The sequence below is a fragment of the Cibotium barometz genome, chromosome 22 (assembly GCF_041138505.1).
Source record: "Cibotium barometz isolate CiBa-2024 chromosome 22, ASM4113850v1, whole genome shotgun sequence".
Classification (NCBI taxonomy): domain Eukaryota; kingdom Viridiplantae; phylum Streptophyta; class Polypodiopsida; order Cyatheales; family Cibotiaceae; genus Cibotium; species Cibotium barometz.
This window is the reverse complement of record NC_141067.1, coordinates 1859775-1875855: the sequence shown is the minus strand read 5'-3', so window position 1 is coordinate 1875855 and position 16081 is coordinate 1859775. Positions and strand designations below refer to the sequence as shown.

Here is a 16081-nt window from a genome sequence, read left to right as displayed (position 1 = left end):
GTGGAGGAGCTACGTTGGGCCAGGCTATTGAGAGAATAATATTTTTTTAAAGAGAGTTTGACACAAGAAGGTCCCTCCACAGCGGCGGTGGTAGTGGAGGAGACAATTAGAGTTTTTAAGAGCTGAGCTATTGAGAGAATTATATTTTTTAAGAGAGAGTTTGACACAAGAAGGTCCCTCCACGGCGGCGGTGGTAGTGGAGGAGACAATTAGAGTTTTTAAGAGTTGAGCTAAGCCAGGCTAGTGAGAGAATAAGAGTTTTTAAGAGAAAGAGTTTGACAGAAGAATCTCCCTCCACATAGGCATCTTCCTTGTCCAAGCCTTTGCTCCTACACATAGAGAGGAAACACCGCACATGGTCATCCACATCTTCTGAAGCAGAGCCTTTGAAAGTGGGAAGTTTGACATTAACTTGGCCCAACACTGTAGAGAGAGGTTCTGGTTTGACAGTTTCCTTGGTTGTGCCTAGATTTCCCCCTTGGTTATTTACCTAAACCTTTGATTTAACCATGTTAAGAAAATGTATCTCAGGAATCCACAAAGTTATAATTGAGAAAATCTAGCTTGCTTTCTTATAAAAACATTCTCCACCTTTGATCTACCTAACCATATAAAGGCTTAGCCTTAGGTACATGGTTTTCCTTAAATGTTATTTGCCACATGACTATGTTGCCCCCCATTATTTCAATGTACTTCTTTACTGTGCAAGCTTCATTGGTATTAGACAACCTTAGCTTTGGTTACTTGCTAAGCAAAACCTCCTCCCCATCAAGCTCTATTTTTAGAGTGAGTGAGGAGGAGGAGAAGGAGGAGAAATATAAGACACTTATATTGTGGTTGGTTTGTTCACATGTGGTCACCCATTGAATAAGTGGTTGTCGTGACTTTCTTTGATCGGCCCTTTTCTTGTTGCTTTGCCCCTTTGTTCGGGCTTCATAGGCCTTTGTTGAGCTTCACATGTGGCCTTGCCTTGGCTATCTTTTGCCACCTCTTTGCTTGCTTCCCCCTCTTGTTTAGCACCTTTATATGCGACACCCAATATCATATTTAACCCATAGCTTTGACTTCATTGCTCTCAACCAAATCATTCAAGTTCACCTTTAGTATATATAGATATATCTAAGAATTTAAGTGACCAACTATGAGATTTTGGTAGTTTTGTGGGTCCATAGAGTATGTGTTTTTAGGAGAGGTATTTATGTGTTAGTGGTCCATAATTTCGAAAGCCATGGTAAACAGACCTTTGCTAAGAAAGGTGCAAAGTCTTGCATCCATTATAAAGAAGCTTGAATTGAAGCTCTTTCATTTTATGCCCTTGGTGTGACGGACTGATGAAGAATGAAGATGAATTGGAGCACCAATGTAAATGCGAAATGCTAATGCAAAGCAATCTTTCTAAAGTGAAAAAAGTTATTTACATTACTCCTATATTCAAGCTAATGTGTGAAAAGCATACTTTACATTAGTTAAATTTTTCCCCCCCAATATTGAGTAAGGTCTCTAGCAAGGCCCAAAATGTTTGGCTAGAAACTATTCTATGTCTTAGTGTTCGCAAGACATGCTAACAAAGTGTAAAGTAGCAATTGAGTTGCATTTACAATCTCACATGATGAGCTATTTCTTATGTCACATCTCCACATTTCATAATCCATTATAGTACTACCAAAAGTTAAATTCAACAAGTTTATGTATAGAATTCGAGTACACCTCACATATTATATACTAAAGTGTTGCATAGGGGGATGCATGTTCTTCCAACCAAGAAAAGAGGCAAGTGCACTGTTAATTTCATGACAAATAAACGGGTGTAGTAATTTAGTACCATGCTTAATATTATTTAAACTTATGTAACACACATTAATTTCATGACAAATAACAGGGTGTAGTAATTTAGTACCGTGCTTAATATTATTTAAACTTATGTAACACACATTACACTTATTTATGTAGAACTGATCTACAAATGACTGTTTTCGTCGTCGTCGTCGCAGCTTCTGAAAAATGCCGTTGCGGCAGGTGCTTCACGTCACCCTAAGTACGCTCGAATCTCCAGCACCTTAAACATTGTTTGTCATGTTTTATCAAGTCATGCAGACATTGATGTTTTGTGAAGCTCTTCCAGCCAGGAGAAGGAGAAGATATCAGTTCAATGTCATTCCAAACGTCCAAATTTCGGAACTATGCACATCAAGCTCTGCATTTTACGTTCCTGAGGACCGTCCCATTCTGGTGACTTGTATTAAATGGCCATTTTCTCACCTGAACATGCAATTTCTTTTGTTTTCTATTCTGCTTAATGATAAACCTTCCGCTCTGTTGTCAGGTCAGGGATTTCATTCACGATGCTCTGTACAACCCTCAGCATGGTTATTTCTCAGCCAGACCCGAAGCTGTTGGCATGCTGCCCGAATCAATATCATTCAATCTCATGAAAGGTGAGTCTTGGGGTCGTCATCGTCAGTGTCATTGTTGTGACCATCACCATGGTTATTGTCGTTGTTTTACAAACATCTCGCCCATGACAACCATGGTTGCACATCAAGCAGAGATCGTGATGACTATGAACATCATCTTACCATCATGATTGCACATTGAAACTGATCTCTGTTCATGCCGCGTGCTGCAGACATTGTCATTGTCATCATCATCATCATAATTGCAAACATCATCTTTCTCATCTAATTGAATCATGTCTTATGTGTGATGTTCTTCTCGGCCCTGCTGTTAAGGAAGAAGGCATTACATGCAGCAACTTCATGAGTTGTACAGACAGAATGATATCTCATGGTTTACACCGATTGAGCTTTTCAAGGTTAGTGTTCTCTTAAGTGCCCATGTTAATTTTGCACTGTTGCTTCTTTTTTTGCAGCCATTTGCGGCCGGCCTTATTCTTCCTGTTTTTTTATGGCCCTTCTTGTTGGCTTCTTTTGTCATGTGCACCCATGCACCATGGTACATGGTGACACACTGGCTCATCAACAGTGCATGAAACATGTACAGAAGTAGTACCTTGATAGGAGATTTTGTCGTATGCTGCGACCCCCAGTTTGGGACATGTTAGGCACGAGCTACGTAGGTTAGCCTTCCAGTCATAGAGGCGTGTCAAGTCAATGTTAGGTCAGCCTCTTAACCCACTTTGGAAAATTCAGCAAGTAGTCCTCATGTCGGTACATGTAGATGTTAGCCTTAGGTGTAGAATACATTAGAAGTATATTAGTTGCATCCATATAGTAGGGGCCAGCCCTAAGGCCAGCCCCAAGGCAACAAACCCATGAAGGGTAAGCCTTGCTATGGGTGAAAATCACGGAGAGATGTCAACTTCAAAGAGGGAGATTGGATATACTTAAGGATCATGAAGCAAAGACTCAAGCAAGTGGGCAAGCGCTGCCCAAAGTTATCATTCAGGAGTTTTGGTCCTTTTCCCATCACCAAGAAGTTAAGTGATGTCGCCATGCAACTTAGATTGCAGGATAGTTGGACGATGCACAACATCTTCCACGTCTCTTGGTTAAAGCCTTATATCGGATCTTCATTGCAAAATGTTCTAGAAGAGCAACAACTAGAAATGGTTGATGAAGCAGAAGTGATAGAACCCGAGTAGATCCTTCTACATCGTTGGAAGCACATTTCCAGACAATGACTTCGCCAATTTCATACCAAGTTCAAAGATCGAGGGACCCATGAAGTCGTTTGAATAGATGAAGAATTCTTTTTGGAGTATCCACAATTATTGGCGGACTACCTCGAAGCCATGAACCTGCTGCCAAGCTAATGTCATGTGCATGCGCTGTGGTACATGGTGACACACTGGCTCATCAACAGTGCAAGAAACATGTACAGTAGTAGTACCTTGATAGAAGATTTTGTCGTATGCCGTGACCCCATTGTGAGTTCCAGTTCGGGACATGTCAGGCACGAGCTACGTAGGTTAGTCTTCTGCCATAGAGGTCTATTAGGTCAGTCCTCTTAACCCACTTTGGAGATGTCACGTAGATGTTAGCAAGTAGTCCTCATGTAGGTACATGTAGATGTCAGCCTTAGGTGTAGAATGCATTAGAAGCATTTAGCATCCATATAGTAGGGGCTAGCCCTAAGGCCAGCATGAAGGGTAAGTCTTGCTATGGGTGAATCATGATTAGCGAGCTTTAAGACCCAATCGACAGCCTTTATATGGGCCTAGGCAATAGCAGTCGACAGGGCTTGTTGATAGTCGGCCAACAGTCGATAGGGCTAGTTGAAAGTCAGCCAGCAGCTAGATATCCCATGACAGCATTAAATATTTTACTACTATTTTATCTCAGTCGTGACAAACAAAACAGGCCGACATTAGTAAAGCTAGCCGACTAGCCTTTCCTGGACATATAAAAGGGTGAATTTTGCCATTGAGGCATGTGAAGCTCATCCTCTTCCTAGAGTTCTCAGAGCACCATCCCTCAGTCTTTAGGCCGGTGTATTCTCTCTGAAGATAGCTTCACGGTCGCTTGCAACTTCTGCATAGTTCTTTCTGCCCAGCATTTGGTCACGTTGTCCTTGCGTTTGGTGGTCAATCAGTGCGTTTGTCCGCTCAGTCTTGTGGACACAGTTCAGCTTGTATTCAGTTCTCTAGAAGAAATAAAGCAAATACTCTTGCTTGCGTCCCGCGCCGCGGGGGGGGGGGGGGGATTCTTTAGTAGTGGGTAATTGGGACCCCATTTGGTGTCGTGTCGACTACCCTTTCAGTTCATGTATGCTATTTAAAGGATTGCTAAAGACTCACTAAACTCAAGTATAAAGAAGGCCCCATTGTTTCACATGGTCCTAGTTTGGCGTATGCACATCTTTCCTGTGGTGAGTGCGCTTTTTGTCTTGACACTCATAAGGTATTGGTTGCCCTTTGTATCCATCAGAATAGACGAGCCAACTTCCCCAACATTGGTGGGCCCTTGAGATTAGGGATTATCAGGCAGATACTTGGCTAGGGTTCTTGGATTGATAAAACATGCTTAATGGCTGTTTATAGCAGGTTATTTATGGCCTAGTTATCACTATATAAGTGAGGGCCTAAGTTATTATGAGATAGAGTTGTGCGGATGCACCACTGAAGGTCTAGCTTGGACGAGGAGAGCAGACATGCTCATGCTGTGCACATGGCGAGTACATAGGTTGGTGTGTTTTAAGGTCTTTAGCCAGTCCTCGGTGGTATGGGATACTGGAGTTAGACATGGGCCTATGGGATTGTGGAGGAGCCCTAGCTTTGGCTCGGGGAGATCGGTGGATGCCAGTCCTGGTTGGGAGGTGAGCTACCTTATGATTTGCTTTGGTACTAACAGCTGTGATTGGGGAAGATCTTGTGGAGGACTTGAGCTGTCTTATGATTTGGTTTGGTACTAATCGTGTTTTCAGCTGTGACCAGGGAAGATCTTGTGGAGGACACAAATGGTAGACTCCGAAGCAATGCTTGGAAGCATTTGTTCCAATGTGCCTTGAAATTCGGGTCCTCCGCATAGACACAACATACTCACTGCTACAACTCTATGGAGTTAGCATCGGGTGTAGTCTTCAACTAAGAGCATGCAATCACACCTATTTCAGGCACATAGTCAATTTGAAGGTAAATTGTGAGAGAAAATGCCACTAATGAAGTTGAGAGGGAGATAAATCTTGCTGAGATGGAGTGACTAAATACCTGAACAATTAATGGATCCGGTAGTTCTGCCACTTCCGTGCACCACGGCTAGAAGCTGTTGTTCATATATGGAGTATTGCAACTCGGATCCACGGAGCTTGTGACTTTAATAGGCAACTGGGTGCCCATGTTGTTGCAACATAGCTTCAAGTTCACCATCGTAGGCATTGCAAAACATAATGTATGGCTTAAATCTGGAAGTGGGAGAATAGAAGTCGAAGACATCGAGCACCTTGAGCTTCTTAAAATAACATTGCCTCACTAGGGTTCAGCAAAATATTTGATCCTCCATTGTAGCATCTGTTAGAGGTCATCTCCTTGGCCAGCCAAAGAGCACAATCAAGCCCAAACATCTGAAAAGCTCATCTCATGTACATCTTTCCAAATTGGCCACATCACAATGGCCTTCATCTTGCCTAAATTCATTGAAGTCTTATTTGTATGAAACCAAAGCTGAGTGTCATTGATCAACCGAACGGTGAGCTCCATATGCCAATGATGCTCCTCTTTGGATTTCTTGAAGACCAAGATGTCATTTAAGAACAAGATGATGAAATGTTCCCAATATGGCTAAAAATTCAAGACATCCTACTGATGATTGCCATGGCATTGGTCAACCCAAAGAGCATCATTAGTAACTCAGACAATGAAAAGACGTTTGGAACTCCATCTTTTGATGTTATTTGGTGCAATCCACATATGATGATAGCTAGACTTTAGATTAATCTTATTGAATCTTTTGGCACACCAATAAGTCATTTTTTGGGCAAAGGAAACTCGTTCTATTGTAACCTTATTGAGCGGAGGATAATCCACGCAAAGGGGATAGTCCCATCCTTCTTCTTGACCATGAGGAACGGAGCTCCAAATGGCGAGAAGTTTGGATACCAACAACTAATCTAATTGCTGCCTGGGCTCGATGAAGTCATTTTGGCTTATTCAGTAGGGAGCTTTCGATGGAGGATGAGCTCTATACGATGATCCTTGGGTAGCGGATCTAGTAACTCAGAGCTGAAAGTCGACCATACTGAACAAAAATCTTCCTCAATTCCATCGAGCTCAACGGATGCCATAGCATGAACATACACCAAACTTGCATGCCTAACCGCACACTTATCCGCCCCTTATCTGGAAGAGTGGAAACTCAGGCAACATGTCTGTGAGGGATGGCAATGACTCTCCAAAAACCTCCAATGGAAGCATCCTGGAACAATAACCTGTATTCAGTGGTGGACCACCCCTTGGTGATCAAACAACCAACGGTGGCGACCGAAAATCACTTCCACTAGGTCCAAAGGTGCTACGTTGAAGGTTTAGAGGCCTAAAAAATCCCCAAAACCCTAAGGGGCCTCCTACAAACTCTCCAAGATGTGGTTTTGGTTTGATTTCTTTTGCTTGCTCCATACCTATGGTCACAACCACTCCACTAGTATCCATTATTGTAGTCAGCTTCACTACTCAATGAAACTATCCTTGATGTATTGGGAGGCTTCTCCATTAAAGAGAATGGACATTGGAGGATGTCCATGAATTGTTCCTTCTAGACTGAGTATGAATGCTGTAAATGCTGCGTTTTACCTTCACCAAGTGGCTGGGGCAAAACGATGAGTCTTGCCTCCAATTGGGAATAGGTTCATACTGATGAAACCACTGGATTCCTAAGATCATGTCACATCCCAAAAGAGGAGAGAATGAAATCTCGTTGGAATGATATGGGACTAATGTGCAGCTCATTTTATTAGCCGACTGGGGAGAGATGGCGTCTTCATAACTGCCCATATCGAAAAGGACTACAAACTGTCGGCCCTTGGTAGAGCCATAAGCTCGGATGAGGCTTTTCTGTGCAGCATCGCTCTCACCCTTCTGCTTAGCATCAAATACCATGGATGGCATAGGATGCATAGAAGGTAAAAGTTGAACCGCATTGGTGGTAGTAGGTGGGGCTGGAGGAGCTGGGGATGCTGTGGCAACTGTGGCAGAAGGAGCTTTGGCGGCTTGTTCTGCTTGCCATTTGTGGCAATCCTTCTTACCATGCCCTATGATGTGACAAAAAATATTTGTTTTCTGACTGATACTTCGTTTGCTCCTCTGGAGGAAGATAACCTCGAGTAATGCCTGCTTTAGCCTTTTCATCGGGGGGTTTTCTTAGGCTTAGATTCTTTATCTTTCTTACCCCCTGAACTGGAGCTATATTGCCGTCCTTCTTAGCATCTTTAGAAGATGCATTACCTTTCCCTGGGCTGTGCAGTGGATTGCTGCTGCTGCTGGGGTTCGGTACTGGATTGGGATGACTGCTTGGGCTTGCCTCCATTCATCTTCATTTCTTCATTCTGAGCGACAGTCAAAGCTCGGTCATATCAAAGTTACGAATTGTGAACCGAATGTTAGGATCCAATCCACGAATGAATTGCTCCATCTTAGTGTGCTCAGATAGCCCTAACTGTTGTGCTAAAGTAATAACCTTGCCGGAAAACTAAAGCACTGGGGATCCGTTCTGTTTGAGTCCATAGAACTTATCTGTCAAACTAGTCATGTACTGGGGCGGGAGGAATTTGGTCTTCAGGTCATGGACAAATGTATCCCAGCTAAAAGTTGTTACACCTCTGGTCTGGTCTGTATACAGATTAGACCAATGCTGCCACCAAGTGACTGCCTCACTAGTGAGATGGGGAGCTGCTACGTGGACTCTATCTTGAGGATCTGTGATCCTAGCTAATAGAAAATGAGCAGTAAATTGATGAATAAACTGATTAACTGCTAAATGATCACACTTACTATCATACTTACTGAAATTTGGTTAACTGCAAATGACGGTAGGTGATGCTGCGGACTGCTGACTGGTGGTATCTGAGGCAGGGGAAACTGAAGAGAGGTGCTGGTATCTAAGATGAATGACCTCCTTTTCCCTTTGGTGCTCCAATAACATACGTTTTCGATCAAGCTCTCGTTGGTGCTCCCGAGCGGCGAGTTCAGCATAACGCCGGTCTTCGTCGATCCTGTCCTATCTTTCTGCTTTTTCTTGTTGTTTTCTTGCTTCTGCTTCTGCTTTTTCTTCTCTCCTTCGGTTCTCTTCTTCTCTTCTTTGTTGTTCCATCTGAAAGAAGAGAGAGATGTAGTCGGGGGCTGTTGGAGGCGGAGGAGGACGTGCTGCTGCCTCCAAGAGCTGGAGACGCTCCATGAGTAGTTGGTTCTGAGCTCTAAGAAGAGCTATGGTGTTTGCTGTAGTGTCTCCTTCGGGGGTGACGTCTTCCGGCTGATGGGTACTCTCCTTTGTAGACATGATGCTGAAGTCGGTGGTCATGCCAGAACGCAATCTGACCATCCAAGGATGCCCTCATGCTAGGATACGGTGTGTGTGGACAAGCTGAATCTGATACCAATGTAACATGCAGCGGAAGTATTCGTATTGGAGGATCCTGTCACTCAAATGCTCACACCGTCTTCTGCATCCTGAGTTTCGTGAGTTTAACAATCCACTTTAAGACTTCAAACTTTAAAGAGATATGAGAGAGAGAGATGAGAACTGTACATCGTATGGGGTCCCGAATTACCCACTGAAGGGCCCCCTATCCCGTTACCGAGATAGTATTTGCTTTATTATCTTTAAAGAGACTGACGGTGTGACTGATGATAAGCCAAACGCAAGACCTCTGAAGACCAAGTGTTGGGCTGAACTGTACACTGTTGTAGAAGCACCAAAGATGTCCAATCTCGAGCCTATGCACTCTTCCCAATGGAATGAGAAGGGGATGCAAAGCTATGGCTGAGAGAGGGGCTGTTTGGGATTGTTCTAGACTGAGTATGAATGCTGTAAATGCTTATGAATGCTGCGTTTTACCTTCACCAAGTGGCTGGGGCAAAACGATGAGATGATGAACGCTGAAAACTGTATGGATGCAGAAAACGCAAGGTGGACTGTAGGCTGAATGCTGAACTGCTGCAAGATGGCTGAATGCTCATGCGTTGATGCGTCTATTGCTGTAGGAGGAAAACGCTGAGAGAAGATGGCTGAAACTGCAATCGCTTATGCTCCTAGTGCTAAGGATGACAAGTGCTTGAATTCTCCTTTGCTGAATATGATGAATGAATGGCTGAATATGCAAGTACTCTATTTATATGGACACCATGAGCCAGTCGGCTGGCTACTGAGCTGGCCAACTGCTCATGTCCACCATAAATGCTTAAATGATGTGTAAAATGTTGAAAATGATTGGAAAAATACCAAAAAAATCCTAGTAAATATATTGATAAATACTAGATGATATCTGGGGTGTTTGCCATGGTCTAGATGCAATGGATGAATGATGTGCAATGTGCAGAATGCTTTCTGATGCAAACCTTATGGTTTCTATTGACTGTATATGCATGAATGCGTCTCTTTAAGTGGGTTAAGGGACTTAGACTGACTGACTGACTTGCTTTGGCTGAGAATGACCTACGAAGGCTCGTGCCTGACTTATCCTGGACGAGGATTACAATGGGGTCACGGCGTACGACAAATATCATCCTGAATGGAACTAATACTGTACAATGTTGCACTGATGATGATGAGCCAGTTTGTCACCATGCACTACAGTGTGCAAAGTGCATGTGACAGACAATCCTTCCCAAAGTGATCGGTGGAATCTTAATAGTAGCACTACCCGGCGGCTTGCTTGGCTTGGCTTCTTGGGCTCACCAATTTGGGGTCCTCCAACATGTGCTGGCTTATTTGGTTCATCAATGGTAGCAGAAGTTCTTTGTGCCAAGGGATGGAGAGATTGCTGGAGATGCATTTGACTTGTGCATAGAGGTTGTGTTATCCAAGCACCCCCCATAAAGTTGGCAAAAATCTCTCTTCTGTCCCTCCCTTTCTCTGTCTCCCTCCCTCCTCTCAGCTTACCATCACCAGTTTTTTCTAGCCTAGAGGGGTGGATAGGGAGGCACCAGAGCCCATCATAGTGGATATAGGAGCCTATACGACAGTGCCTCCTCGCAGCAAGCCCATGGGAGTGACATCAAATCAGGCATGCACTCTCTTGAGAGCTAGAGGCCTCGTCCCGTTGGACCTCGACCACTCCCAGCTCATCAGCCCCGGATTTAGGAGATCCTGATCCACCATCGAGCAACCTCATAGAATAGAGGGTGGGACTGCAAAATCACCCTTCAAACATACTGGAGTATCTTCCATTATAAAGGACAAAAATATGACCCTTCCAATCTGCATGGATGTGTAACTCTGAATAGATATCAGTAAGTGTGAGACACATGCCTGTCCCCAGATTTGTCCATGTCTCGTCACTAGGTTCACACACGTGATCACTTGGTTGTGCCTTCACTCCCCAGTTTCTTCACAAGTTTGGCATTAACGAAGTTGTGAGTGCTAGTAGGGTCCAGGGTCAAAAAGAATGTGCAGAGTCTTGTCTAACACCGACCCATACCTACATATCAAGTCGTTAGACAGAAGATTGCCATGCTGAAAATACATTCCATGCAAGCACTCAACAATAGCATCCACAGACGAAATTTGAGGGTACTTCGGTCAAATGAGCTGCCTTGTTCTTTGCCTTTGGACAAGTATGACCCTTTTGACCGCACGTGGAACACCTGCCCTCCCTAATATTCTGAAGGGTTTGCTGGTGCTTCTGATCCTTCTTCAGATTGGGTTTACCCGAAGACTGGGTTTGGTTTTGTGGAGCCTTCTCAGACTTAAACTTTTTGTTTTGGATCCGTGCTAAGAGGTTTCTGTGGTTTGAGGTTTTTGAGAGACGTTCTTTTGAGTCTTGTCGGCCATCATCTTCTTATTAATTCTAGCATTTCGAATGGCATCCTCCAATGTCTTGATATGATTGTTCTTTACCTGGAGCTTGTGTTCCTGTGCCAAACCACGGATAAAAAATCCAACACAATGTTGTGGCATCCATGTGTGCCACTCGGGATTGCAACTCTCTAAATCTCTGTAAGTATGTGTCGTAAGATAGGTTCTTCATATCCAAGCTTGTAAACTTGGCCACGATATCAAACATCCTCTGCCTAGAGGAACTTATCTCGAAACACAGTCTCGAATTCTGCCCAACTACTTGGTCTATTCTTGAATTCTCTCCACCATGTTAGGGCTTTCTCCTATAGGAGACCCCTAACCATTCAAATCTTCTGCGCCGCAAACACAAGGACGCATTCTTGTGAGAGCTTAGGTCCTAGCCACCCTGCCCCCTCCCTTGCCAACCAACCATCACCAGCTTTTTTTGGACCCAGGAGGAGTACACCCATAGAGTGGATCCCATGGATCCACCTCGGGCTATTGCAGACCCACTTTGCTCGAGAGGAGTTACATCGGACTAGGCATGCGCACTTCAGCGTGCCCGCCCGTTGCCCACGACCCTCCGGATGACAGCCACAATCCACTCATCAACTCGAGATCCGGACATGCTCCACCGCCACCTTTCCACGTGACGTAGCTGAGGGAGATCTCTTGGCCATAGTCATTAGCCCCATGCTTGATATATTGTAGGGAGTGTTATACCACCTATTGAGGGCTGATTCTCCTCTTATGTTTCATGTTTCATGTTCCTTGTATTCCATGATGAGATTATCATGGACATTTTTGTATCATTCTAGTGAGATTTTTGTTTTGTTCTATTTTAGTTTTTGTTCCATGATGAGATATGCCATGGGCATTATTGTATCGCTTTGGTCTCATAGGCCCATTGGGTCTTTCATAGATACTTAATAAGTTAATCTCTCTCTATTGCTATTTTAGTTCCATATTTAACACACCGTCTCAAATTATAATGTTTGAATTATTATATGCTTCTTCTCTTATGGCAGCCATGGTATGGGTATGCACTTGCAAAGTATATATTAAGGAATCACAACCCGGAGTTTCCTTTGCAGGTAAGCTAGTTCCCCACCATGTTATGGATTTCTCCTATAGCAGACCCCTAACCATTCAAATCTTCTATGCTGCAAACACAGGGACGCATTCTTGAGAGAGCTTACTTAGGTCCTAGCCACCCGCCCCCTCCCTCGCCAACCAACCATCACCAGCTTCTTTCGGACCCAAGAGGAGTACACCCATAGAGTGGATCCCATGGACCCACCTCGGGCTATTGCAGACCCACTTCGCTCGAGAGGAGTTACGTCGGACTAGGCATGTGCACTTCAGCGTGCCTGCCCGCTGCCCACGGCCCTCCGAATGACAACCACGATCCACTCATCAACTTGAGATCTGGACATGCTCCACCGCCACCTTTTCACGTGACATAGCTGAGGGAGATCTCTTGGCCATAGTCATTAGCCCCATGCTTGATATATTGGGGAGTGGTATACCATCTATTGAGGGCTGATGCTCCTCTTATGTTTCATGTTTCATGTCCCTTGTATTCCATGATCAGATTATCATGGACATTTTTGTATCATTCTAGTGAGATTTTTGTTTTGTTCTATTTTAGTTTTTGTTCCATGATGAGATATGCCATGGGCATTATTGTATCACTTTGGTCTCATAGGCCCATTGGGTCTTTCATAGATGCTTAATCTCTCTCTATTGCTATTTTAGTTCCATATTTAACACACTCTCAAATTATAATGTTTGACTTATTATGTGCTTCTCATCTTATGGCAGCCATGGTATGGGTATGCACTTGCAAAGTATATATTAAGGAATCACAACCCGAAGTTTCCTTTGCAGGTAAGCTAGTTCCCCAACATAAGCATCTAACTAAGATGTAAACACTGGTGCCTCTCAAGAAGTGGTGATGTCCAGTAGAACTATATCATTGTCAGTAATAAATGTCTAGTTTGGAATTAGTTTAAATAGCACACCATACTAAATTTTTTGGTTGATCAAGGACACAATAGATTTCTTTGTTCATTTTTTAAAAGGGAAGCTACTAACTTGGACTTTTTATTAGTCTTTATTTTGCTAATTTAATGGGTGTGCAGGTTGTTTTTGCTTATTTTATTCCAGCTAGTTTATGCTAAAGTGTTTGTGCAATTATTGAGCGGAAGGAACCGACGTAGATAATCCAAAGTGCGGTTATTTTAACTTTTTCTTTGAAGTTACTGAGCTATTTGAAGATGAATCTTTGAGGAGGTGTTTACGCTTGAAAGATGGGGTCAAGAAAGGTGTACTGCCTCTAAGCAGCATGGGCTCTGGAGGAATGATTTGCAAGAAAGAGAATTTTGAAGGAGGAGCTGCATTTTCCTTCGAAATGCAGAGGGCATTCAATTGATTAAGTGATTTGGTTCAATGTGACTCAAACCATAGGGAAGTTGATCTATTTGTTGTGTGCCCATCAAGTGGTTTGATGATGTACGTAACCTTAGTGGGGATAATATGACACATTTTCTACTCACCACTAAAGACACCTCAAAAGAGGGTAAAGACATAAGGGGAAAGTAGGTGACTCAAGGGACCACACAAGGCAACAAGTTGAACTCATATAGAGGCATTGGCTAGTCTTAAGAGAGTAGCCAGCGGCAGTTGACACTTACAAACATGGTGGAAACAGGCTGGAAAAGGGGTGGTGGTAATGGGCCTTCACTTAAGTAGGTGGTAATGAGCCGAAGGGGTTTTTTTATAAGTGAAAAGGGGGAGAATGGGCTGGGTGACTTGTCCTTGACTGCTACTGGTCCTACCAATCAACGCACACCTTTAAAAAGGTGTACACCTGAGCCTTGGGCTGCAGTGAAGAGCAGATAGAAGAGTCCGTGGATCGACCGCCTAGTTTTCCAAAGTGATGCAACTGTACTTCTGTCTTGTCCTACTGTGCACAAAGTGTGACATGTAAAGCCTTTTTGAGTTAAAGAACATGAATTATAATTTTTTTTTTTTGGTGTGAAGATGCCAAAGAAACAAGATAATCTTTTTTCGAAAGAAAACTTCTTATAAGGGGTCCTGGACTTAAAAAGTTCTTTTTCCTACGGTGCATGAATGATACCTAAACTTTGGCAATTCTTTATGTTAAAGTTCATGCTCTTTTCTCTTCATGTTTGAGATCTTTATGTTAAAAGTCACATTCTTTTCTCTTCATGTTTCAGATCTTTGAAATTGGTGGAGGTACAGGCACCTGTGCCAGAAATATACTGGACTATGTAAAGCTTGAAGCACCCTCGGTTTATGACAGCATGCGCTATGTGTAGGTTTGGGACATTCCAAGTTCTAGATAAAGTACAAGGTTCTTTATGTGTATGACAGAGAGAGTATCACTTCAAGAAACGAAAGGAGGAGTTGATGAAGACATAACCTATTAATTATAGAATTGAGCTCTACGTTGCATTTTTCTAAAGCTTTGTAAGCTCATAGTTAAATTTGTAAAAGGATTGATTGAATACATGTGGTGCAGGTGAGGTGATGTGCCTGAGTTTGTGATTGTTTTCAGACTTAGTGTAAAGAAAAATTAAGACTTGGTACAAGGGAGAAGTTTTAGGAGGATTGGTTCATAGAGAAGGTGCTTTGTGGCCCATGTTCTGTTAATCAAAAAGGCACTCACAAGTGCATAAATGTAGGGCTAAAGTTCCCCCATCTTCTCATGGTTACCCTATGGCAATACATTCCAATGTGGCTCCCATCTAAACTTTTAAAGATGGCACTTCTGAACATCAATAAGAACGATACACCATGTCATCATGTCACATTATCAACCTGCTTAGGAGTTGGTTGGTTCTGAGTGTGTGGTTGTTAGCTGATCTATGTGAATACTTAACAGCTGCACGTGCATATTGTTTTCCAGATCAAAGATCCTTTGTTTAGTAGGAGGTAGATGCATCAGAAAATTTTGATACCAAGCTTCTGCAGAGGAAAGAGTCTGTGAAGAAGGGGGTGTTCCCTCCATTGCTGGTTGCTTTGGGAGGAAGATTACACAAAAACTGATAAGACTCTGTGAAAACGGGGGCTCCACAGCACGCATACATACATGCATACAGCACACACACACATACACACCCACACGCGCGCGCACAAAAATATATGCACACATGCACACATATGTTCCCCTGAGCACGTAAGGGTTGGTGTTTGAGTCCAGAATCTCTGGCGGGAGTCCACACGTCTCCCACGTCGCTTTTCTTTGACTGTTTCTGAGGAACTCTAGTATGGGTCCTTTTCGGACTCACCATTGTATAGTGCATATTTCTTTGTGGGTTTTCACCTCGCACTGAGGTTTCCCACTGTTAATATATCATTACTATAAAAAAAAAGTGTGTGTGTGTGTGTTATTCCTTGAGGGATCCGAGATTATTGATTGTCAACAATAGCTATCTCATGCATAGATCGTTGGCAGAAATGGTGAGAGATGTTTTGCGTCCACTTTCTATGCAGATGCATGAGGACTTGGATGTGGCCTGGTATAGCTTTGTAATTAGAATGCAAGCTGTTATACAGGATTATGGCAGATGGTATTTGCAGGAAGAAAGACAAAGAGTGTCCACTGCTAA

General features: G+C 43.2%; 1 protein-coding gene across 5 annotated transcripts in view; it reads left to right on the top strand.

Moving 5' to 3' along the window:
- The first annotated feature begins 1907 nt into the window (after nucleotides 1-1907).
- The window catches only part of LOC147626157 (NADH dehydrogenase ubiquinone complex I, assembly factor-like protein (DUF185)), a 30452-nt gene continuing 16278 nt past the window's right edge, over nucleotides 1908-16081 (top strand). Inside the window, exons 1-7 of one of the 5 annotated variants that reach the window (XM_086816268.1) lie at nucleotides 1908-2035; nucleotides 2123-2229; nucleotides 2324-2435; nucleotides 2730-2812; nucleotides 12473-12538; nucleotides 13269-13334; nucleotides 14687-14784. In XM_086816268.1, the coding sequence (XP_086672394.1) occupies nucleotides 2002-2035; nucleotides 2123-2229; nucleotides 2324-2435; nucleotides 2730-2812; nucleotides 12473-12538; nucleotides 13269-13334; nucleotides 14687-14784 (566 nt within the window). In that variant the 5' untranslated portion in view covers nucleotides 1908-2001. Of the gene's footprint in view, nucleotides 2036-2113; nucleotides 2230-2323; nucleotides 2436-2729; nucleotides 2813-12472; nucleotides 12539-13268; nucleotides 13335-14686; nucleotides 14785-16081 lie in introns of all 5 variants that reach the window. The other 4 variants (XM_086816267.1, XM_086816270.1, XM_086816269.1 and 1 more) reach the window with 4 other exon arrangements.